We start from the raw sequence: 26127 nt of genomic DNA on the forward strand, positions 1-26127 counted from the left end.
TGAGATCTGTGTAATGCTTAATTTTTCCTGTGGTGGCGCCATGAGGAAAGTAAACAATTGTTTGTTAGGTTCCCTTAGAGATCAGTTTTGTTTTTTGTTTTTATCCATTTTGGCCCCAACAAAAGATCAGCGATCTGCTTATTATATTGGAACCCTAAGAACAGAATAATCCAAAGTGCCCAACCCCTTTTGTCACTTGAAAAAAAAAAAAAAAATTATATTATATATATTTCTTTTTGCCTGGTGTAAATGCCGCTGTTCTTCTGAATCTGGAGATGTTTCCCTTTTCTTCCTGCTCCTCTCCGTTCCTGAGATATGGCCCTGTCTTCCCTGCATATAAATCTAGCCTTTTGAGTCAAGTGGGCGTGGTCCTCAACTCTTAACGGGCGTCTTCATTAATGACACGCCCACTTAACAGAGAATAGGAGGCCATATCTCAGGAACGGAGAGGAGCAGGAACAAAAGAAACACAACGGCGGATTCAGGAGAACAGCGGCATTTACACCAGATAAAAAAAATGTATATTTATGACAAGTGATGGATCCCCTTTAACATATGATCTAGGCCTGGAAGATTCTAAGTCAATTGTGCCAAAAGCGCTCACATGTCGTTCAGTAGCATCGGCCCCTAACACTTTTCAAATTGTTTGACCACAGGGCCCAGGCTGTGCGTTGGGGATTTTTTTTCTCTTTCTGATTGATTTTTCACAGCGCAGAGTTGAGCATCAGGGGTCTTTACAAAGGGTAAAGGTGCCCCAACCAGTACACTTATAAATGTGACGCCAGTTCAGAACACACATCCTCACTGTTAAACCTTTTTTAGTTCATGTTCTTCAAGGGACCTATTGAAGATGATGTGTGATCAGCAGTCAGTCACTAACTAGGACCGCCCACTGGACTCCCAAGCTCGGAACGAGCAGGGATTTAATTTAATATTCAAGTTGCATAAAAAAAAAAATCAATTTTCTCAGCTCATCCTGCTGTCTACAAGACTGCCCTGAGATATGGCTGCATGCAGAATGTGACAGGTTCTCGAGGTATAAAGTATTGACATGATTTTGGCACAATTGTACCCTACCCTTACAAGTACTCCAGCCCAATAACCCCCAGTTCTTATAATCTGGCCTGACACGCTACATTATTGCCAGCCTTTCTGGACTGTACTAACAACCATTAGGAGGGATCAGTTAGTTTTCAATAGATGAGTCATTATAAGGAATTTTGGCTGTGAAAGGGGAAATAAGGTCTTATCCGAGCAGACAACACGGCTCTTTGTTTGCTTCAAGAGATAATTGTTACTGGAAAATAAATCTTAAAGGCGTTTTCTGGGACTTAAACATTGCTTACCTATCCTCGGGTAAGGATCGGTGAAGATCCTGATCGAAGGGGTGCAGCCCACAAGGAATGGCACAGCTCCATACAGCCTGTAGTGGCCAAGAGGGGTACTGCAGCTCTGTCCCATTCACTTGAATTCACATGGTTGATTATAATTATTTTTTACAGGTCCCTTCTTTTAGCTAGCCCACACTGTAGGTCCTGAAAAAGGTACCGATGTCGACTATCTCGTTCTGAAACTTTCACATATGAAGTTTTGAGGATGCCACCACATATATATTTTTCTCTCGATCATTGGGTGACAACACCTGCCCTTTGGGTAGTTGTTCGTTATTTTTAGGTCTTTATTGTAATAGGTCAATGGTAATAAAGTAGCAAAAAGTTCATAAAAGACGAAAAAAAAACCCAAGAAGGAACCGCCCCCAAGGTTGCGCTCTGTGTGTGCCACTGCAGGGCCATGTCTCCCGTCTTGAGGGTGATCGCTGTCACTGTTGTCTTGTGTTTGAGTTCTGTCTTTTTCTTGACTTTGTGTTTTTTTTCTTTTTTCTCTCTCCCTCCCCTACTTTTCCCCCCCTTCTCTTCTCGTCTTCTTTTTTCACCCTCTTTCTTCTCTTCCCCTCCCTCCCTTTTCTATCTTTTCCATCCCATTCTATTGCTCTTTCTCCCCCTCCATTCCCCTTTTTCTGTACCCTGTAGGTCTTCCTCGTCTCACACTCTCCACCAGTACTGCTGCCCCGCTCAGTCGCAGCTCTGCATGCAGCTAGCTCCCCCCGTCAGGCACACTGACTGCAGGTAAGAGCTAGAGCGGCGGTCTTCACACTGCCCCCCCCCCCTCTCCCACCCACCATTCACCACATAGTCTCCTCACCAACTGGGCGAGTGGAGTCTCCTCACCAACCGGGCGAGTGGCATCACTTTGTCCAACCCGCACTCACGTCCTTCACACATTTGTGACCTGTTCACCATTTATGTCATTAACCCCATTAGCACGGTTCAGACCCCTCGTAGACATCCACTTTTGACACTTGGCATTAGCTCGTACCCACCGCATGCCCATTTCTTGGGTGTCTTCAGTTCCACCATCCTCCACACATTCAGTCTCTGTTGTCTTGTGGCTCCAGTCTGTCATTTGTGGTCTAAATCAGTAGAAGATCTCTGGGCTATAAGATTTCGGTGCCTTGTGGCTCCACGCAATCAAGACAAGGGGTGACGTCCTTTATCTAAATGGGACCGGTCTCCATGCACCCAATGTGGCACCATCATGGATCAGATCCACAAATAAAATTAACATTTTTTAAAAACATTTCTCCCATATTTGATCTTTTTTTTATGAAAAAAATGGCTGATAGAGCTTTGCATAGAGAACAGGCGAATTCTAGAGATCGGTGCATATAAAAAGGCCAATAACCGTATTCTTGGATATGAAGAAATGAGACTATGTTGTGACCTAAATGTCAGGTTTTGTGTGGATGCAGATGTAGCAGAGCTGATTTTTGTCATGTGGGCTTGAACGTGTTAAATCGTGACGTGTTATCTGCAAATTTGGGTAAACCTGCTGCATTTAACTTTTCTAAGAAGACCGTTTTAGGGGGTTGTCTTATGAAGCTGGTTTGACAATCAGCTGATCACCCTGGATCCGGTTTTAAAGGGCTGAAGTTGCGGTGGGCTGCATGTGTTCCCAGCAGTGGCCACAGCAGAGAACATGTAAGCGAGTGGCCGACAGCGTAATCTATGGGTGCGAGAGTCACTCTTCTCCATTGGCCAATGTTAAGGATCTCAAGCAGGAGGTGCTTCTAAAAAGCTAAATGATAAATTCAGCTCTGCTGCATCAAGCCAAAAAGAGAACCTGTCACCAGGTCAAAAGTAGTCAGTTTTTCATCTTATTTTATTCCCCTTTCTCCCCTGAGTATTCCGTTTTTTTCTTTTTTTAAATTGGCCAGACGGTTCCAAAGATACGGCCTTTTTATCTAGTGCAAAAATAAAATGTTCCTGTGGGGGCGGGGCTTTGGTCACAGGGTAATTATGCAGAGCAGCCTAAAGACACGCCCCAGAGGATCCTGGGAGCAGCTCCCTCTGAATATAAAGGCCCATATCTCTGGAACCGTATGGTGGATTTTAAAAAAGAAAAAATCAAAATACTCAAGGGAGCGGTGGGATTCAAATATGTGGCCCTTCTGACCTGGTAACAAGTCCCCTTTAAATGTATGTTCACACAAGTAGTTGGTGCTGTAGATGTTACTCTTTTTTTTTTGTGTTTTTTTTAGTTTTTGTTTTTCCAGGTGCAAAAGTGGATCAAATTTTGCCAAATCCGATTAAAAAAAAAAAAAAGCAGAGTGAAAATTGACTCCAATATGTCAATTTATGCTGCAGATTATACCCTTCGTAATTCATAGTGTGAAATCTGCACCTAATCCGCAAGTATTTAACATAGATTTTGCTGTAGACTCTTCACTAATTGTCTTTGCAGTTTACTCCCCTTGCGGACGTAGTTATAGTAGTAGCCTATGTAGGGTTGATTTTTATTTATAATTGTATAGATCTGGACTTTACCCCTATATCTGTGCATACTGATAATGGCTTATTTATATGGTACTTCAAAAAGTACTGCCTGCCCTCTCTGCAACGCTCATCAGCCATGACACTTGTGGGACAGTTTTAAAACTTGCGAGGGGCCGTGTTGACCGATGGAGACCCTCCTATCAAAGCTCTTATATCAACCAATCGGAGCTTACGTGTTCATCTCTCCGTAGTTTAGATAATGGACACTGATCGGCTGATTCAAACAAAAAGTGGGATGGTGGACCTTGGAGGAGGGTGTTTTTTTTTCTGTTTTTTTTTCAACATGCCAAAAAGGAGTGATGCTCTGCACTTATGCAGAAAGGGAAAATTTACTTGATCCCCATTGATGAGTTCGGACCTCGTGTGGTCAGATTCCCATTATTAACTAATAAAGTGTTAATAGAAATCTCTGCGTCGACATGCCTTTTATTTGTGCAGCACCCCTTTAAATTAGGAACCACTGAGGATAAATGATTTAAAAGCGACCCTTCCCGTAGTTTGGTGTCATTCATGCGGCTGACGCTGGTCAATCGTGATTTGCTATATAATGTGAGTAAATTCGATCCTATCACGGTATAATACATCAATATATGCCACATGATGGCTTCTCAAGGACACATGATCATGAAACAAAGTTTATGTAAACTATCTAGTAAAGTTTACCGTTCAAGTGAATTGCCAAAAAAAACAAACTTTTTTGTTTTAGTTTTGTTTTTCCCTCCCAGTAACAGCGCCACTCTGGTCCATGGCAGTGTCTGGTATTGCAGCCCATCCTCATTTACTTTTAATAGGGATGAACTGCCATGCAGACTCAGCACATGGACATGATCGGTGCCTCTTTTTTTTTTTTTTTTCTTCTAATCTTGTATAATCCCTTAAACAAAAAGTAAATTTCGGATCCCATTTCTGGATTTTAGCCCTTATTCTGGATCGGCACTACGGTTTCTAATCTTTAAAATGTCACCAAGATCGAGCGATGCACATTTTATTCCTTAGACTTCTACTTTATTCCCGATGAGACCATACTGTTTAGAATGAAGAGATTTTCTTACAGGAAATGTTCACTTGAGACAGGTTTGAGGTGTTTTTTTTACCACAATCTGCATGTTTTTTTTTTTTTATCAGGAAACTGCATCAGGTTTTACCCTTTGCATTTAATTCTTGCTCATTCTGTGCTTAGGAGTCCGGTGGGCGGTTCTACTCGGTGGTTAAGGCAACCAATCTGCAGTGAGACCGCCCACCGGACTCCTAAGCTCAGAATGCGCAGGGATTTCATCCAATAAATTCCATGTGAATCGTTCTCTATATATCAATCAGTTCCTGGTAATTTATACTTTGCAGAACTAGTCTGTACGGAAGAACTGAATGTCTCATCTTGCCATTAAACAGTTCCTGGAATTTTTCTGAATACTCAGAACATTGGTTAAGCCGAGGCGACAAGTACTCACGACTTGTTTTTCTATTCCGAAGGCAGCTAATGAGTTATCCGAGGCCATGTGCGGAGAAGGATTATCACCCATATGCATCGGCAGAGAGCTGGCGGAAAAGTTGGAAGCTTTAGAGGATAGAAAAGTCATAGGATACAAGCTAATTCCCACATGATTGGAGTTATGGGATACACTTTTTCATTAATTTATAGAATGTACCCCACTCTATACCATAGCAGGTGAAAAGCCCCTTGATGTCCATATACTCTGAAAGGGTATCTGTCAGCAGTATTTCACCCCCCAAAAATTATTTATATGTACATGTAGGTCTTTCAGAAAGAAGTCCAACAATACCTTTACATGGTCAGTCCGTTCCTGCATTACAAAGAAATCAGCTTTTGAATTGATATGCAAATGAGGCTGAAGAGCTATGGTAGATCTGAAGCATTGGTCACTCCAGCTCTATTCCCCGCCTCCTGCTTCTTAACTGACAGCCACTGTTCTGTGTGACTTCAGGCAAAAGGGAGGTGGGCGGGGAGTAGAGCTGGAGTGACAGTGGCTTCAGATCTACCATAGCTCTTCAGCCTCATTTGCATATAAATTCCAACGGTGGAACGGACTGGCCATGTAAAGGTATTGCTGCTCTTCGAACGAGACACATCAGTATGTAAATAGTTTAGGGGGTGAAATGCTGCTGACGGATTCCCTTTAAAGAGGAATGCTGACAAGTCCTCATTTATATAAAAAACCTGATTTAAACAAAAGTTCGTTCTGATGACTCGTTCCTCTTAAGTTTTCATGACCATGTGCTCTTTAACCAAATAATGTAATTATTACAAGGCATTGGAATAATTTTGTATTATACTCTTAAGACTTTTATCTGCCTGACCATGGTCACATATTCCATCCATAAAGGTGATCGGAGGTTCCCCTCTTAAATGTATTACACCCAAAAATCTGATTACTAAACCAGGATGAGATGGGGATGGCTGAGCGGCTAGCCGGCTCTCGATGGTCTGGACTGCTTGTCTAGCCCCTGCCGTGAATATTTGATCCTTAAGCGATATGGGTACAGATTTCCAGATTATAAATCACACATTTACAGATCTTACTGCCTTATTAATCAGATTTTTGTAAAAATAAAAATTGCATTTTGATGACCCGCCTCTTCATTAATCAGTAGGACTACACTAGCAAATCACCATTGACTCGTCTGCCAGTATAAATGGTGCCTGCCGCCTGCTGACCTGACACAATTCATGCCATGTTGGAGATATTTTTTTTCCACCTTTTTTGGGGGGTTGAATTGGCAGCAGCAAATCTGTATGATTAGGTGCAGATCTCTCTGCAATTTTCTCCAGCTTAGCTGTAAAAAACAAACAAAAAAAAAAAACATTCTCTTGTTATACTACTCCATTTATTTCATGCCCATGCGATTTAATGAAAGTTGAAATCTTTTACTCCTATAGATCATTTTCATCTCATCCAATCTGTGACATCCCGAGCCCCCCCAAGCCACAAGTCAGCTGTGTGTCCCCCCCGCCCTGCCCCAGCTCATCGCCATCTGTAATCAGGCGGTTCACTTGTTCGTGCCTCCTGTTCTGCTCCACCATCTTGCCCATCATTCTCTTTGGTTGTTTCATGTCGCCGAATGTCTCCGACCACCGACTCATTGCCATCTCTCCACCTGCTCTGGAGTCATCGCTACATATTGACTTGCCCTTCTGCTGCCCATGTGTCTCCATCCAGGGGTGAGGATGATGAGGAGGAGGTTGTCCATCAGTTTTGCTGCCCTGCCTCTGAGTGCAGCAGTCCGTCCTCTAGGTAACATGGAGAGATTCGGCCCTGCGCCCCACTCCCCCTGGACTTCTGCCATCTTCCCCCTTCCTGTCCTCTGGATCACGGGTCACTGTAGAACGTTGGCTTCTCCATACGTCGAATGGTGGTCTTCAGAGGACTGCGGCTCGATACAAACCCTGTGCTTCTGCGTGGATGCAGCACTGATGACTTTCTCCAGGGGGAGCCACTTGCCGAGTGACCGATCGATCCCATCGTTGTCCGACCTCTTTGTGCCTCCTGCTTCAACACACCATCACCGAGAAGAGTTAGCCGCTAGTCTCTGTACACAGAAACGCACAGACGACCCGAACCCGCGCTACCCAACATCCTATTCGTCAGGGTCGGGACTGGTCGTAGCCCTGTGACAAGACCTTCGCTGTATTGTCCCCCATTCTCTTCTCTCAGGGGGGCTTCAAGGAGCTCATCCTGCTGTCAAACCAAATGGTGTGCGGTGTATTTTGTGATTTTTCTTTCCCGTAAGACTTCCCCTTGTGTTGCAGAGGTCTGCTACTCTGCGAAATTCCTATGCAGTAACATGGGGGAGGCTGCCTGCCTTGTGTGCATGAATCTCCAGCAACCTAAAATCCCTTTCTACGGGCCCTTCACCCGCCATCTTGTCTGTGTGACCCTATGTCTGCGTGGTTCCTAAAGCCCCCTGTCCTCTGTCTGTGGCTCCAATGTCTAACCCTTGTGTTTTCCATTGTGACCCCCTTAATACCGGGATCCTCCTCTACCACCATCGTGTCTGTGATGTCTGTCTTCCTCTCCACCTCCGTCACCCTTTACCCTCTTGCACCTCCATTCTTGCCTGACACTGTGTGTCCCACAAAGCTTCCGGTTGCTTGCTAATACTCTGAGGCTGATTTCTTCCTCCAAATCTCCAGTGCTTTATTTTTGGACTCCCTAAGCTTTCCACTGTCCCTTTGTCTTCCCCCTTCCCCCTCTACCCTTCCAATTCTGCCCTCTGTAAATAGCTATTTATGGTACTTCTCCAAAAGAATACTTTAAAATAAAAAGCTGCTCAGATCTAAATAAAGACTATTGAAAGCTGCCTGGACTCTTTGCTCCTCATTGACATTTTCTTTTCTTTTTTTTTTTTGCAAAAAGTTGCAGTGTTTCTCCACTAGGAGGCGCCATCATATCATTTTATAGCTAGATGCTTGCTTGATTGGCAATAGAGTCAAGATGGTTTGCCGATAGATTATATCATCAATTTTAATGGCATGAAAATCTGTAAACTTCAGCTTTAATCAGGATTTACAATAGGTAATGAGATCGCCACAATAGTCCATAATTGCTTCCGTATTTTGGATATTATGTCTATTTGTAGGCACACTTGAGCATGGTCTACTAATTTAAGGCTGAGCTATTGTTGTTCCTGATCGATCAGTTAATCAGAGCAGATGGGACATGTCACAAACTGACTCGTAGCAATCTATGCCGGTGCTATAAAGTCACTCAGCTCTACAGTACGACCCATCCTGATACTGATTTTGTCTATGGAGATCGCATGGCTGCGTGCTTGATTTTATGGGTGTCCACATACTATTTTGGACACTTGGTGTAATTTAGATATCTGTGATCAACTCAGAATTTCGGTCTAAATGCAAAATACAAGGAACAGCTTTCTAATTGGCCTTTGGAGCTCTTCACCTCTGAAAGACCTGCCCCCGAGGAGCACACGAATAAGGAAATCTGCATAATCTATGCCTGTCTGTCAGCATTGGAAATATATTTCATAGATGTATGTCTGTCTTCTGATAGCTAGGACAGGTGATTTTTTTTTTTTACCCTGGAGATACTATTGTTGTATATATTCTGTCCCTAAACTATGGATTTCAGTTTATTAAGAACCTGAGATGCCCATATCGTGCAGGTGAGTAAAAGTCATATTCTCTTTTGCTGCTGAAAATGGTTCCATCTGATGGTATCACGTTTGAAATTGCTTTAATACATTATTTTTGGGTCCCTAACAAGTTACACAAGGGTCATTTCGCTCCTCAGTTGCTCTGACCCGATCTAAACCATCACACTCAGGATAGGAATATTATTAGTGGGTATGATGTTATATCCCAATCGTTTGCATGGATAATTCCCAGATTAATTCCATTTATGGTTGCAAACCCTGTCCTTATTTAATCAATTAAATAGACTCCTACGGCTAAATCAATGGATGCAGCATTGACCATTGCTTGGAGATTGACAAAATTCTTTTTTTTTTTGCATGGCCCATTTAAAAAAAAAAAAAAAAAATTCCTCTCCAGACAAACCCTTTACAAACTTTTTTTGCAGCTATTTCTATAACAAGATCTGACTACACGTTATCTTTGTAGTCTGTAACCATGGAGATACGTAGGTCTGTATTGAAACGGTCTGCACAAAGCAGTAGCATATTTTCAATAAATACGATTTTTTTTTTTTTTTTTTTTAAGATCAATTTTCTTATAGGGCAATGTGATCTGTCATTGTCATAGCTTCCAATGGGGTTTTCATCTTGCTTTCTGAGAGTCCAGCGCAAATCTTTGGCTCAGTAGTAAAGGCAGTGCTTCCACTTGTAGTACAAGGAAGACCGACATAACTATTTCCTGGCTGGTTTCTGTGGGCACTTGTTAAAGAGAATTTGTCAGCAGGTTTTTGCTATGTAATCTGAGAGCAGCATGATACAGGGCAAGAAAGCCTGATTCCAGGGATGTATCACTTATTAGGCTGTGTGCTCTAGTTTTAATACTATCACTGCCATACTAGGTATCACATGGCAGGCAGTCTAGCTAATCAGTGTAACCCCGCCCCCACCACTGATTGGCTACTTCCTCAGCAAACAACCAGTGGTGGGGGCGGGGTTACACTGATCAACTAGACTGCCTGCCATGTGATACCTAGTATGGCAGTGATAATCTCCTACTGATAAAACACTGATTGTTTTAAAACTAGAGCACACAGCCTAATAAGTGATACATCGCAGGAATCAGGCTCTCTGCCTCTACATCACGCTGCTCTCAGATTACATAGCAAAAACCTGCTCACCACTTGCATTTAAAGGCTATGTCTTGACAAAAATATACCATTGATGTATCAACTGACTGCTGTGCCAGGACAGGTCCATGCCACATCTAAGCTTTCTCTGGTTATAAGGTCGTCTACTGACTATAATGAGATCTTATCATATGGCTCCTGAGAGCTGACCGGAGATGGACTGGCATTGTGCTTTCCCCAGTGCCGCTGCCCATCCATTTATGCCATTGGTGAAAATCAGAGCCCCAACCAATTGTACCCCTATGGCATAACCTGGCGAGATGACCCACATCTAACTGCCCATGTGTATGAACCCTGAACTAGGTGTGAACTGTGACCGTGCTCTTACCACCGAGGCTATTCCTGGATTATCGTTCTCCTCGGGGACTTCCTCGTGGAATGTACTGTATCCTCCAATTCCATATAACGGGCACACGTACGGACTCGTGCCAAGTGAGATCATGAAACCACCTGTTAGGAGGCAGCGATGACGTAAATGTGGTCACGAATCTAGAATAACAGCATGGGGTGTATAAGTGCCAGGCATTCCTGTCACCCAATACGGCGTGCGTCAGGATGGTATGTGTACAGGGAGCGCCCAGAATGTATATCCTCTTATTAATCGAAGTCTCAATGATTGAGTCGTCCTTTACTAGTCACTTTACAACTTCTCTCCAGCTTGGGTATGTTACTGGGAATGATGGCTGGCTAGGATGGCTGGCTGGCTAGGCTGGCATGCCACCTAACATGCCAGCCTAGCTCCCACAATGGCCGTCTCCCAGTCTGAGAACTTTCCTGCACCAGATCTGATCGTTTCCGAGACGTTGAAACTGGAAGGACAACTCGTGTAGAATCTGTAATGTCCGCCATATTGGTTGTCATTCAGCTTTGGCACTAATTTACATACCTTTTTTACAGGAAGCGCTACGTGGCCTATAAGACTCCCTATACTAGATGACCGTCTCCATATGGAAGAACAATTTTCCCCTGGACAAAAACCAAGGGAGCCTTGCAGCTGTTGTATTGTTATATTGCAACTTAAAGGGTTAATCACACCTTCATAAATGGATATTGTCAGATAGGTCTTAGAAATACAAGCAATTTTTCAATTTACTGCTTATTAAAATTTTCAGCTGTTCTTGAGATATTAACCCTTTTCTTCTGTTTTTAGTTTGTTGCCTTGGAGACCGACCACCTTTGCTAGACAGCTGAACACGTCCAAAGCTTACAAGCTCTATTCTATTGATCTTGTAAGCACTGTTTTGATACTGAAGTGCGTCGTTCCCTCCTAATCCCGGCCAGCTTCAGCCCAGCGCTTACATGCTAGACAGCAGCGGTGGTCGGTTTCCTAGGAAACCAGCTGTAAACAATAGAAAACAGTTAATACATCGAATGGCTGCAAATTTTATTAAGCAGCCAACAATATCCATCTATGAAGAAGGGAATAATCATTAAAAGTGAAACTGTCAGCAGGTTTTTACATATGGGAGTGGTGGTATGGCTGCTTGGGTCCTCTTCCTCCAATAAAAGTTTTCTTTTTTTTGTAGAGGTGCAATGAGCCTGTCATAAAGGATCTAGGGTAGAAGTCATATGCAAATCAGGCTACAAGTGTATTGGGGGCGTGTCTTTTCACCTCAAAGAAGCTGTCCTGGTGCATAGACACGCCCCCAGTGCGCTTCCAGCCTGATTCACATATGGGTTTCGCAATGGATTTCTCATTGCTGCCACATCGGATATCATTTTTACTGACGGGCAAGCGGCTATACAGCTTACTACTACTTTCACTTTAAGGCTAAAGCTACATGATGACTCCAAGTTATGTGAGAATCACGTTAGTGCGATTTGTCTTTTGACTTGCTGCCTCCTCACTATTTTAAAAATGTGATTTTGCAGCTTGGAAGAAAAAAAAGTTCAGTGGCACGCAACTTACATTGTCGTCTGAGATGGCAAATTCACACGCAACCTAAAATCCTGCAGATTTGGATTTTGGCGATGACCGCACTGCATAAAATGTCGCAGTGGAACATTGCGATCTGGCCTAAAGGAGAGGACTCCTTAAAGGAGTCTAGAAATCCAGTCTGCTGGCATCGACTGCTGATGGACGGGAGATAAGGAAAGGCATACCTGCACCTAGGTGTGTGCGCCACAATGGTATGTGTGCAGGGAGTGGCTTTCAGATTTATTTTTAGAGGGTGTTTTTTTTTTTATATATAGCCTTGAAAAAGGAAATTTACACTTCTTATGTAAATTGATTTATTATGTCAAAGTATGAAAAGTATCCACAGTAAATGTCAAGGCCTTCTACCTGCTCCGTCTCTATGGGTCATTTCCTCCTTAGAAAGCCCAGAAAGTCGTACAATGCCTGACATTTTCACACAAACCTGGGGCCACTGAATTGTAGAGGAAAATCCAGCCGTCGGGGTACTCCTGACCCGACTTCCCCCGGGACCTGCTCCCGATGCGCAACACCACCCCCCTCCCCCGGGACCTGCTCCCGACGTGACCCCCACTCTCCCCAGGGCCTCCTGATGCGATGCGACCCCCTTCCCCACCCAACCCCTGGGGCCTCCCGACGCGACCACCCCCCCAAACCCCTGGGGCCTCCCGACGCGACCACCCCCCCCACTCCCGGGGCCTCCCGACGCGACCCAATTGATTGCTGTGCACAGCATTTGTTCTTTTGGGTGATTTTTTTTTTTTTTTGTGCTGCAGTCAAAAACTCCAAAAAAAATTGCCCAAAATGAATTTATTTTTTAATCTCAAACCCGATTTAAACGAGAACCGGTTTTGGCAGCCGGTGACATCATTGATCGGTAATTGTGCCATGTGGAGGAGCGCGCTCATCGCGGATTTATTTACCTCAAGGTGACCCTTCTATCTTTCTCATGGCTCCTGTCTACCATCAGAGCATATTACGCTGTATTGATGGGGACTTCACAGAGCACATTTATCTGTCGCTTTTTGTCCTGGAATAACTGCAGATTACAACGAGGATTTAACAAATTAGCTGTGCCCAAAAAAATCCCCTTTTATGACACCATATATATGATGAGTCTTAGAGATATTTTGTGCCATGTCTGGCAAAGGGGCGTGTCGCCTTTAAAATGGGTGTAACCCAACAAAGGGGTGTGGCCTAATATGCAGCACTGCGTGGCAGAAAAAAAAAGCTGAAAAATGTTGGTGATAATTTTGGGGAAAATCAGGCCAGCTCATACACTTCATAGTCTTAAAATGCGTCAGATTCATCAAATGGCGTAAAACGCTGTGACAAAGCTGACCTATTTTATGACTGATGTTAAGTTACAGCAATTATTAGTTGTCTTTGTTTTTATGCCCACCACAAAGTAAAGGCATTGTGCCCACGGTAATAATTTACTCCCTTTTATGCCTCCTTCAAAGTTAATAGTGCCTCCAGCTAGGTGGGAGTGGTGGTGGTGCCTCCAGCTAGGTGGGAGTGGTGGTGGTGGTGGTGCCTCCCACAATATAGTTATACCACATTTGTGCCCGACACAGAAATAATTTTCAATGATGGTACTTTTAGTTAAAAGGCGGATACTGACACCTATTGGCCACCTAATGCTGACCCCTCGTTCAGCAGAGTGGCTCATTGGGCTCGGTACAGGCAATGCGATGACCCTCATATCGCTTGCGGTGGCCTGCAAGCAGCTTCGGCAACTTGTAGTCCGCCAGCCTAGATTTATGGGACACAGAGATCACTATTTTCAGCGATATCCCACACACACCGTACAGCTCAATGAGGTTGTTGCCAGGACATTTGGTCAAAGGGCCAAAACTCTCTTGGGCTTGTACCCTGGCTCGGATACCCGGTGCTAGTAATGTCACTGCCATGTCCTTTAACACTGTCCAGTGTCAGTTATTTCCTATCGGCATGATCACTCTATTGCAATTTCCAGGAAGAACAATTGAGGATCAACACAAAAACTCAAACCAAAACTTAAAAGTGCACAGATTGATTTATCTTAAGTACTTGAATTTACTAACACACAGTCAGGAGAGCGGAGCTGTCCTCGTTATAATGGCACCTGCCTTGCTGCCCGCTATTGGCATAGGAAACAATTCAGTGCCGTGTTTGGCCTGGTTTTTCTTTTCCTCTACCTGCAGATCTCCGCAGCTTTCTCTCCTCTGATCCGCGGTTTACATTTTTCCTTTATTTGTAGAGTAATCATGATGCCAGCGTCCGCCAAACAGATAAACCCTCAGCATAACAAACACAAACACAGACGCCTCACTATTGACTTCATTGACCCGCGTGTGGTCATTAAGCCCCAGTGTTTGCTGTGTGCGCCATGGTTGGCATGAGCCCTGACTGACAGCGCGCCAGGGAGGTGAGAAGCCATTGTAGTCACATTCCTCACAAGGTCCATAAACAGGAGGAAAGCGGCTCTTTACATAATGACGGCACCATAGAAATGTCATTAATGTTTCTGTGCCAGTGCGGCGGACATCGCCTCTGACCTCCTTTCTGTTCGTATAATTACACTTCTCGTCGCGTCCTTATGTCTCGCTCCATCATCTTCGTGGTGATCTCGGCGTCCTTTCTTTTCCCTGCTTAATCCTTCATTTATCTGTGTTAACCTGCAACTTTCAGTTTTTGCGCTCCTTTTTTTTTTTTTTTTTTTAGCCCCTCTTCCAAGAGTCATAACTTTTTAGTTTTTGTCGACATAGCAGTTTCTTTTTGTTTTTTTTTTTGTTTTTTTTGCAAGAATTGTAGCTTTAAATGACGCCTTTCATTTTACCATATAAGATACTGAAAAATGGGGAAAAAATTCTAAGTAGGCAAAAAATTCCACCATTGCTTTTTTGTTAAGTGACTTGTCAACTTGATTTTTTGCATTTCAGTATAATTATGTCGATACCGCCGGCTTTCAGTCATAGGGGCATAGGTGTAGCGACTACAGCCACCGCTTACTATACTGTACGTATGCCCCAGCACTTTGGCAGCTTGCTCTGCACAGATATGCTGGATGCAAGCTGTCAGTGTCGGCGCGTACTTACAGTATAGTGAGCCGGGGCTGTAGCCTCTGACTGAAAGCCGGCGGCTCCCAGGAGGAATAAATATCATGTTCTTCCAGTAGACGTGCTTTCAGTGAGGCAGCCAGACACCGTTGTAATGCTCTTAAACCTATATCTGCAGGTTAATAGCGTTTTGAGGACATGACATGTACCCTTTTAAATTCTGCGGTCAGTGATTAACTGCAGCATGTAAGTGGTTAAACAGCAGCGATCAGAAGTCAGGGTGCATAAAAGCGTTAATGGCAGCGCAGCTTCTCCAAAACGTGGGGCAATTGAGGACAGGTGCACAATTCTGCAATGAATATGTAATTATGAAGCCGAAAATTTGTTGTGACTCTTATGAAGCGTCTTTTTAGCGGCCAGAACTCAGCAAGCACATAAGCCATGACAGATTCTTCCAGAGCAATTATTGGAAAAGAACTCATTATTGTGAAAGTATGATCTTTTATTTGCTAAAACCGAAATTCTCTCCTTCTGACGTCGCATAGTAGGCACGAGTGATGGCACCAAGTGTTTGCCCTGGGTATGAAGAAGTGTCCTTTAAGCTCACGGCAAACATTTGTTTTGGGCATTTCTTGCGTATTTCAGTGTATTGTTCCCCAGAAATTTTCTTAATTTATTAGGTTTTATTCTGCATATACTCTTGAGGCGAAGCGTTGCCAACAGCTCCCAGTGCCAGTAGGGCTGCCAAGGCATCGCCTGGCACTTTATTTGCCATGCCCCCTTGGCAGCCTGGAGGCTGCACATAACATCCACAGGGAATGAATGGCTCTTTGAGAGCTCAGTCCCTGGGATGGCGGGCGGCGTTCATGTTGTAGGGAAGACTCTTCCCGTGCACATGAAGGGGCGACGTGCAGCAATCGGTGAGGATCAGCGCGACTAATGGCTGCTCTCATGTGACCTGTGATGTAGATGCAAGGTTGGCACCACAGAGGGTTGCATTCGTTGTTTCTTACTTCGAGAATATTAGAGCAACCCTACATGTTCTAATCTGCTTGCGGGCAGGGAATGGAAACCACCTTTATAACCTGCCTGATCTATATAAAGGGCCCAATTCATTAAAATCCCCTTTTTTTTTTTTTTTTTTTTTGCTACAAATTCTTCAAAGTGGTTCACGAAATTAATGCAAAAACGGTGTTTGGATTTTGGTGACTTCCTAGTGCAAAAAGTTGCACATTCCGGTAAAATGTTGCAACATTTGCACAGAAATCCTGTAAAATCACTTTTGTGAGGCCGGATTTCATGTGCAGAAAAAAAAAAATGTATTTTTTTTTTTTTTTTAAGAATCATCCGAAAAGATCTGGAAGCAGCAAACAAGCCGAACAGAAGAAAAAACAGGCGAATACATATAAAATAGACTACCAAAAAGGCGCAAATTGAAGTAAAACTTAAATGAAAAAGTAGACAAAAAAGGCAGAAATTCAATAATCAATGGGCCCGTGAAAAAATTGGACCGCACGCAGATGCCATCCTAGTGCTGTCCGTTTTCAAATGACAAGCGAAAATAGAGAAACTTGTCTGTTTTTTTCATGTATGAGAAAAAAAAAAAGTCTTAATGATCCTTGATGCTGCCTATTGCCCCCTGAAGAATGAGGAAACTGAGAATCTATCAGTAAGCTCGTTCTGACAGTCCAGTGGGAAAGCTCAACTTTTTTATCCGTCTTCTTCTGATCTCGTCTCAACGGACTACAGACCGTATCAAAGCCGAATGTGCATAGAAAATAAAAGCCTGTAAAAAAAAAAAAAGCCAAATTGTGCAAAAAAAATGAATGAAACTGAATTGCAGAAATGATTTTGAGCCCCAAATACCTGCATTTCAGTAAATGAAGCCTCAATTGTAGGCATTTTAACTTTGGGGTGTTTACCCCCTATAAATCGTGTCGCCGGATCAGCACTTGTGCCATCCGGACATGTCGGGCGCTTTTGCTAGTAGCGATCATCTCTTGGCTCCTCGTCAGTCCTGACAGCCCTCTCCCTTGTACATCACTGTTGCTGTTGTTGGTGTGATCTGGTATGTCTGGGTTACTCGCATGTTTCCTGCATTCTGCTGCCTGTATTGTCTGCTATTTATAACTTTATTGCTTGTATCACGCGGAGGAATTCAGGCAGAAGTGTATTGTCCCCTCACAGGATGTGACCCTGGGGCCTCCTCATCCCGGTCCCTGGTGGATCGATCTATCCCTATACCTGAATGTACATTTATCACTTAACCAGATCAGAGGTGTGAACAAGAGCAGACCTGCAGTACCTGGCAGTGGCCACAGTGTGAGGGAGCACTGCTGTTCCAGTACCTACCCTGTTTACAGCTGACTGCTGCCAGAACTGGTAACGGATGATCAGTGGGGGTGTCGGACCACTACCAATTTTATTTTGATGACCTGTCCTAAGGATCAATATCCGAGTAGTGTAAAACTCCTACATTGTTTTCTGAAGTGAAAACCAACCAATCTAGGAGGAGGCCCGTCAGCCTCCTCGTCGCCCCGTCAGCCTCGTCAGCCTCCTCGTCGCCCCGTCAGCCTCCTCGTCGCCCCGTCAGCCTCCTCGTCGCCCCGTCAGCCTCCTCGTCGCCCCGTCAGCCTCCTCGTCGCCCCGTCAGCCTCCTCGTCGCCCCGTCAGCCTCCTCGTCGCCCCGTCAGCCTCCTCGTCGGCCTCCTCGTCGCCCCGTCGGCCTCCTCGTCGCCTCGTCGGCCTCCTCGTCGCCTCCTCGTAGCCTCGTCAGCCTCCTCGTCGCCCCGTCAGCCTCGTCAGCCTCCTCGTAGCCTCGTCAGCCTCCTCGTCGCCCCGTCAGCCTCGTCAGCCTCCTCGTAGCCTCGTCAGCCTCCTCGTCGCCCCGTCAGCCTCGTCAGCCTCCTCGTAGCCTCGTCAGCCTCCTCGTCGCCCCGTCAGCCTCGTCAGCCTCCTCGTCGCCCCGTCAGCCTCGTCAGCCTCCTCGTCGCCCCGTCAGCCTCGTCAGCCTCCTCGTCGCCCCGTCAGCCTCGACAGCCTCCTCGTCGCCCCGTCAGCCTCGTCAGCCTCCTCGTCGCCCCGTCAGCCTCGTCAGCCTCCTCGTCGCCCCGTCAGCCTCGTCAGCCTCCTCGTCGCCCCGTCAGCCTCGTCAGCCTCCTCGTCGCCCCGTCAGCCTCCTCTTGGATGCTGGACAGCACTGACAGGGTGTGGATTGTCTTAATTGGAACTGTGTTCTTCCTTATAATTGTTTTTCTGCAGATTATGTAAAAAAAAGTACCGTATTTTGTAAGAATGAGCTCTTTATTGCTAGAAAAGCAGAAATGGTCACTGTCATAATATTTAAAGGAAATCTCCGTAGGATCAGCCCCCCCAAGCCGTCTGTATTGGCATGTAGTCAAGAAGGGAAGAATTGTGCAGTGTTAGAGAAGCGCTAGAACAACTAGACAGGGAATTAAGGTAATAAATCACAAACCTTTTATTGTTTAATACCCTCTCTAACGCCACGATGCGTTTCGATAGCAGAAGCTATCTTCCTTAGGTAGATTAATTCAGTAAGTCCTTGGCTTGGAGGTGGTCATGCATGAACCCCACCGCTCTGGGTGTTGATGGAAACAGCCAAATAATTCTGGAGATTCGCCGGTCTCATCTTGTGAGGCTGCTGCTCATGAGACCTTCGGTTTCTCTGATATTTTAGGAGCAATTAAAGCTATTTTACCTGCAAACGACCCATCATGATCATAATAAACAGCCGATATGTTATGGCCACAGCCCTAGTTTCGCCTGTATGAGTAGTCAGGGGGTAGACATTTCAGGTCGTTATGGACACAGCCCTAGTTTCGCCTGTATGGGTAGTCTGGGGGTAGACATTTCAGGTTCTTATGGACACATCCCTAGTTTTGCCTGTATGGGTAGTTGAGGGGTAGACATTTCAGGTTCTTATGGACACAGCCCTAGTTTCGCCTGTATGGGTAGTCCGGGGGTAGACATTTCAGGTTCTTATGGACACATCCCTAGTTTTGCCTGTATGGGTAGTCCGGGGGTAGACATTTCAGGTTCTTATGGACACAGCCCTAGTTTTGCCTGTATGGGTAGTCAGGGGGGGTAGACTTTCAGGTCGATCTCTCGTCAGTGGTGAATCTCTTGTGACTCTGAGTTGTGCCACATGGGGAAGTGTGGTAAAACAGTGCGGCATTGTTCCAGCACAATGCTTGGAAGAGTTGTATGATTGTGACAGCCGGGAGACGTGTCCACGTGCCGGCAGCTGAGTGTCACGTTGTGCTTCTCTCAGATGCAATGAGTTGTGGAGGCCTGGAGCTGCTGTGACACATCCCCGCACATCAGCCCGCTCCCGATCTGTGCACTCGCCTTCAGCTCGTCGTTACAATGCATCAGCGTTACAATGTATTAACCTACGCTTTTTTTCTGCTTTGTCTCATCCTTGGAATAAAGCAGAACCATTCTTAAAGGTGCTTGTTTAGATCAGTCAGCCCCATGTAAAAATGCTCTATAAGGGCACAATGATGAAATTAGGAGTTCCCTTCCCTGCATCCATTCAGCGCAATGGCCGCCCACTGATTCCCGGGGGAGTTGTGTAATTTTTCTTGCAGATCTGAGCTGTTTTATTGCAGGGGTTTCACACCAATTACTAAATTCAGGGTCTTGTGATCTGACAATACGTTCAGAGCTACGACCCCTTTTAAAGTGCAATTCCGGTGCTGACCGCCTGTATTTTACATCTGGGGGACCATCCCCGCCGGCAGCCATATGTCACATCGCTTTCCCTAAAATAGATTTAACCAAGAAATATCGTAATGAAATAGACAAGATCAACTCAGGATTTACTGGTGACTTTTTTTTTTTTTTGTTGGGACATGGTTTGGGGGTAACTGAAAATGGCCAGCCCCTTGTAAAATTCCCTCTTATGGCTCAAGAAAATTGGCATGAAGTATATACATGCTCCCTTAATCTCCATATTAAAGGGGCTTTTCCAGGCAAATGTTATTGATGACTATCCCTAGGATCGGTGGGGGTGGTCCGACACACTGCAACCCCACTAATAAGTTGATAACATTAATCGGAGGTGCAATGTAGTGCGTAACGGCCGCTGCCAGGTGTTGCAGAATAGCTCGTATTTATCCAGGTGGTTATATGATATGATGGAGAACCCCTTTAATTTAATATTCCCACCTATATGCAATGCTTTTAGGGAAAAATAACATATTACATATAGGGCCCATGATTTTATTATTTGCCTGGACTACATACAGACTAACAGTAAAGGCCCTATATACCCCCATATTAGCCCTTCTACAGCTCTGTCCAAAAACCAATGCAAAAGGCCAGGATCCATGATGGAAACCGGACGAACCTTATTATAGTCAATAGGACCCATCTGGTGTTGGCATCCACCATGCACCGTTATTTTAGGAAATAACTAATATATTTGTGAACAGAGCAAAGGTATCATCTGGTGTAATATTAGGAGGGGAGCCCTCTGTGAAACCCCTGTTTTGCTAGCCATAGTGGAGAGAACCAGCACTCAATAATTGTGGGGTTTGCCAGACTGTTAGTTGGTTGTCGGGGGGGGGCCGATCAAAGAAAATTGTGGAAATGGTATATACCCCATTGTATATACAGAAAACCCAAATAATACAGGATATATAAGTAGGACAATACCTGAAAAACTGTTAAAGGACGATACTATAACTTATGCACGATAACTATGCTAAAAAAAAACATCCATAACCTGAAGAAGCCGGTACAAAGATACATATTTTTCCTGAAGAACTTGCAAATTTAGTATAAAGGATTATGTGAGTATTGCATTGCCCCTAGTAAAATGGCGCACAGTCATTAAATCTGCAGTGGTTCGCATTACTGGACCCTGTGCTCCAGGGGGCTGACCGCACGCTGTGTTTTGCATGCTCTATTTTGGACAGGTGCACTCCCCACCCCCTGCTCAGACGGTGCAACTTTCACTAGGAGATGCAGGTCTCAGCTGGTGGCAGTGTGACAGCCAGCAGGAAGGGAAAGCATAGCGGGGTAGGGCTGGAGAACAGGAAGAGCGGGCAGAGCACACGCAGTCACACGCTCACATGGAGGCACTATGGTGGGGATCCACAACTTTTTCAGTAGCTGTCAATGCAGCTGTTATTTCCTATGGCTCCTGCTGCGCCGCCTGTCTGCACGGTATGTTGTATTCCTCTGTCTGACCTTCCCGTCACTTCCTAAGCTGGATCAATATTTGTTTCCACACGTCCCATTACTATGAAGACCCTTCATGTCCTCCCCGCACTCCTCTGTGAGTTTCTGCACACTTTTTTTTACTCTTTGTAGTTACTTCTAAGCTGCCCTCAAACTTTACTCTTATATTTTAGCTTGTCGTAGACATAATTATTTATTGCCTGTATTATCAGCTAAATTATGCCTGCGGTTCGCTTGCTTCTCTGAATCCCATAGATTGTGTCAGATGACACCCATTGCATCACCCCCTCGCCCATTTTCATGTCTGTAGTTGTATTGGAGAAACATTTCTTGTAAGAGGGTGATCTTCTATCACTTACACTGAATATATGCATCATAAATGGAATTGAATTCATACTAAAACAGTGTATTTTAGTTCAAATCCCATATCCATGTACAAACCAGAGGAACCGCAATGGGGACGTAACTAACCCCCATTTTTTCTGACTTTACACAGGAGATTTTGAGTCACAGTATATAGGTAGTCCTTTTTAGTTTGTCTCCTTACAGTGTTTGTATACTTATTTGCTTGTTGTTTTATTAGCCAATACTTCCAGAGCCAGGCTTTATCCTCGACTTGAGTGACTATTACTCGAAAATTTGAAGTTGGCCAAACAGTGATGACCGTTGCCACCAAATAACTGGTGCAGATACTCCTTTTTGAAGAAGATGCTTATTGAATAAATCGCCAAACCCTTCACCCCACTCACTGCTCATTTTTAATTCATATAATTTTTGCTCTACTCTTTTGCTTTCTGTTATCAGCATGGTGCCATTTAATTGTGGAGGGTTTGATTTTAGCACCAGTTGCCCAGTAGGTGTCATCGTGACTTCAGAGGCTGATTTAGACATTTGTAATGCAGGAAAGGCAAACAAGACCCATAATTAGAAACTGCTGGAGGCTCCCCAAGTAATACAGGATGTCCTGAGAAGGCAAACTAGAGACTCGATAGTGGCATGGTCTGTAAAGGGTGAAGATTTGGGGTTCACGTGGTTTTTGTTTGTCCATCCCATTTATGCTTTGTAGTGTGTGGGTCTTTGCAAATATTTTATTAGATTTCCTCTGTTTTCATTACCTAAATTGTGGACCAATCACCTTACCCTCAATATCCAGAAAGGTCTCATTAGCTTGGTTTGCCACCATTGTATTTTTGACGATGTCTCCTGTTTCGGAGCAATTCACATCCCTTTTGGCTTCACAATTCGGTCACATTTTGTCTTTCTTTGTCACTTCGGTGAAAAGCTTGGTATGGAGCTGGACAAGTACAATAAGGAAAAGCAAACGAGCGCAGAGCTGCCCACTTTAAGGATTAGCGCACACTGAATAGACCAAAGAGCGATGTGTGGAAAGGAAAGGGGGCTGTTCTTTTATTTGCCAGTCATAGTAAAGGAAGATCTATTAAAGACGGTGACAGATTAGGCTATTCCTGTCCTCTGTGCTTCAGGTTCCTTGTGTGCTCATGCCTGCAGTGTTATGTAAGTGATGGGGCGGGCACAGGTGACTCACACAGGTGTCGCCAATCACAAAACTGATGCCATCCATTAGGGTTAAAAAAAAAACAAACATTTCAGTCCAGGTTTGCAGTATATCATAGAATCAGCAAAGTGAATGCGATTTAGTTAAATCTCTAACACACGCAATGCAAAAAAAAATCTCGACTGACTGTGGATTTTTACATTTTGTAGGATTTCACTTCATGCTGCACTGGAAATTGAGTGAAATCTGCTGTACTTCTCCAAAATTTGCAGCAGAAAGTACAATTTGGTGCTGTTTTTTGCTGTAGTTGATTTTCTGCAAAATCTGAAGCAGAAAATTAAATTTAATGCTTTTTTTCTTTTTGCTGCTGCAGAAAATGAGCTTTGGTTCTCTTTTTGCCGCTGTTGATTTTACTGCAAAATCAGCAGCAGAAAATGCACTTTGGTGCTGTTTTTTTTTCCTACTGTTGATTTTAATGCAAAACTTGCTGTGGAGAATGCAATTTGGTGTTTTTTTGTGATGCAAGTTAAAATCCGTAGAACATCAGTCCCTTGTGGATGTGCCTGTATTACGCTATGATTTACGATGCCCGGGAGCCCGCATGTGGGTGTCGTTATTGTATAAATATGGCGCACAGATGGCAGATCCTTAGTGCAACGCCCCTTTTACTGGGGAGGTTATCGAGGGCAGTGGAGGGATCTGCTGTTTTCCAGGAAACCTGCGTCCTACACTCAGTTACGCTCATCCCCATATCGTACAATGGCGCTTCCAACCATATCCAAGTACTGAGTAATTGCTATTTTAGGGATTTTCCTTGTATAGATCAGAGTTCGCTGTCACATTGAAAGTCAGGATTTGTGAGCTCATTTCTATCTTGTGCCCTGCGTCATTTTGGGGTGTGATTGATTGTATAATAAGTGTTGGTGCCCATATATACACACTAAAATTTGTGTGTATGTATATACATATTTTAGTGTCCCATCTTTCCATCGCCATGGCAACGAACACTCCGAATTCCATCATGTCTATTCTTCCTCTATTTTTTATTTTTTTACTCCTCCTATTATAACCATGGCAACCCCATTCATCCCCATGGCAACTGCATCCTCGACTGGTTGAGACTCTGCTGAAAAGATGCTGCCCTCCCTGCCACACTCCCTCTCTGTGGGTGCACATTAGGGCTGCAGAGTGCGGGGGATCGGGTTTATTACCATTGTGGCTTCTGTATACTTATCCCCCCCAATCCTTCCCATTCACAGAGCATTACACCCGGAGCGGTGATCTCTGTGCGACACCCTGGGGGGCTTTCACATGAAATGTCACATGCCTGGGTAGTTAATACGGCTCTACGTTACTGGGGGCGGTCCGGGCACAGAGCATGCCGCCACTCCAGCCGCAGGGAGAAAGTAGGAATGGTGCCCCTTGGAACAAGTTAATAGTCTGCAAAGTTGTGCGTTAAGGATCAGTAACTCCGGTCCCGTGACTTTATCCTAATATTACCCCCCTTACACCACCTCTCATCACTCATACGCCCGCCAGAGATTTTGCACCATTCCTATAGCATGTGTGGTTGCTTCCTGCCCTTTTCCCGGCGCCCACTTCCCCCCTTTTCAGGGCCGTCATGGACTGCTCCACCCCCCTTTTGGCTGCTGTCACTGTTTTGTGCGGCTAAGAGGCGGCAGTGCCGCTGATCTGCAAGAAGGGGGAACATCTGCACGCGGACAGCGGTCGGGCAGAGGAGAGAAGTCATCCGAGCCGCACCTTGTTATCCACCTGCAGCATGTGGTGCCTACACTGCGCTTCCGACCGGACGCCAGGGATTCTGCAGCGCGGTCTCTGGTAGGGTTACCAGCTTTGCTGTGTGTGTTCTCTGTGCCATATGTATGTGCTTAGCCTCACACAGGTGCAGCAGAGCTTTGTGCAGCATCCTGATAACTTCTTGAGATATTGCAAGAAGTTGTGCCAAACGATGAACTCGGCTCTGCTACATCTGTAAAGGCATGCACTCCCTACTGTCTGCATAGCACTTGTGCCAGCTGTCAAACTACCGATCCCTGTGACCCCCACTACCCACCAGGATGCATGGAGATGACTGATCCCTGTGACCCCTACTACCCATCAGGATGCATGGAGATGACTGATCCCTGCGACCCCCACTACCCATCAGGATGCATGGAAACTACTGATCCCTGTGACCTCCACTATCCACCAGGATGCATGAAAGCGACTGGTCCTTGTGACCCTCCCACTACCCACCAGGATCCTTGGAAACTACTGGTCCCTGTGACCCCCCCCCCCCCTCACCACCCTCCAGGATACATGGAGACGTGTCATGCCTCTGACCTCCACTACCCACTAGGATGCATGGAGACAACTCATCCCTCTGACCCCCACTACCCACTAGGATGCATGGAGACAACTCATCCCTCTGACCCCCACTACCCACCAGGATGCATGGAGACGACTCATCCTTCTCACCCCCACTACCCACCAGGGTGCATGGAGATGGCTTATCCCTCTGACCCCCACTACCCACCAGGATGCATGGAGACGACTTATCCCTGTGCCCCCCCCCCACACACTACCCTCCAGGATACATGGAGACGACTCATCCTTCTGACCCCCACTACCCACCAGGATGCATGGAGACCACTGATCCCTCCGACCCCCACTACCCACCAGGATGCATGGAGACGACTTATCCCTCTGACCCCCACTACCCACCAGGATGCATGGAGACGACTTAACCCTCTGACCCCCACTACCCACCAGGATGCATGGAGACTACTTAACCCTCTGACCCCTACTATCCACCAGGATGCATGGAGACGGCTTATCCCTCTGACCCCCACTACCCACCAGGATGCATGGAGACGACTTATCCCTGTGCCCCCCCCCCACACTACCCTCCAGGATGCATGGAGACGACTCATCCTTCTGACCCCCACTACCCACCAGGATGCATGGAGACCACTGATCCCTCCGACCCCCACTACCCACCAGGATGCATGGAGACGACTTATCCCTCTGACCCCCACTACCCACCAGGATGCATGGAGACGACTTAACCCTCTGACCCCTACTATCCACCAGGATGCATGGAGACAACTGATCCCTCTGACCCCCCACTACCCACCAGGATGCATGGAGACAACTGATCCCTGTGACCCCCCGTCCACTAACCACCATGATGCATGGAGACGACTGATCCTTGTGACCCCCACTACTCACCATGATGCATGGAGACAACTGATCC

At 45.3% G+C, this 26127-nt stretch overlaps 1 protein-coding gene across 7 annotated transcripts in view; it reads left to right on the forward strand.

Moving 5' to 3' along the window:
- IQSEC2 (IQ motif and Sec7 domain ArfGEF 2) overlaps positions 1-26127 on the forward strand; it is a 160414-nt gene that overhangs the window by 84868 nt on the left and 49419 nt on the right. Inside the window, exon 1 of one of the 7 annotated variants that reach the window (XM_073639962.1) lies at positions 21162-21340. The exons of 5 other annotated variants lie outside the window; for them this stretch is intronic. In XM_073639962.1, coding sequence (XP_073496063.1) covers positions 21258-21340 — 83 coding nt within the window. In that variant the 5' untranslated portion in view covers positions 21162-21257. Of the gene's footprint in view, positions 1-21161; positions 21341-24430; positions 24711-26127 lie in introns of those variants that run through there. One more of the 7 variants, XM_073639963.1, reaches the window with a different exon arrangement.

Source organism: Phyllobates terribilis, unplaced genomic scaffold (genome assembly GCF_046119375.1).
Source record: "Phyllobates terribilis strain yellow unplaced genomic scaffold, ASM4611937v1 Scaffold_7__3_contigs__length_470593459, whole genome shotgun sequence".
Lineage (NCBI taxonomy): Eukaryota > Metazoa > Chordata > Amphibia > Anura > Dendrobatidae > Phyllobates > Phyllobates terribilis.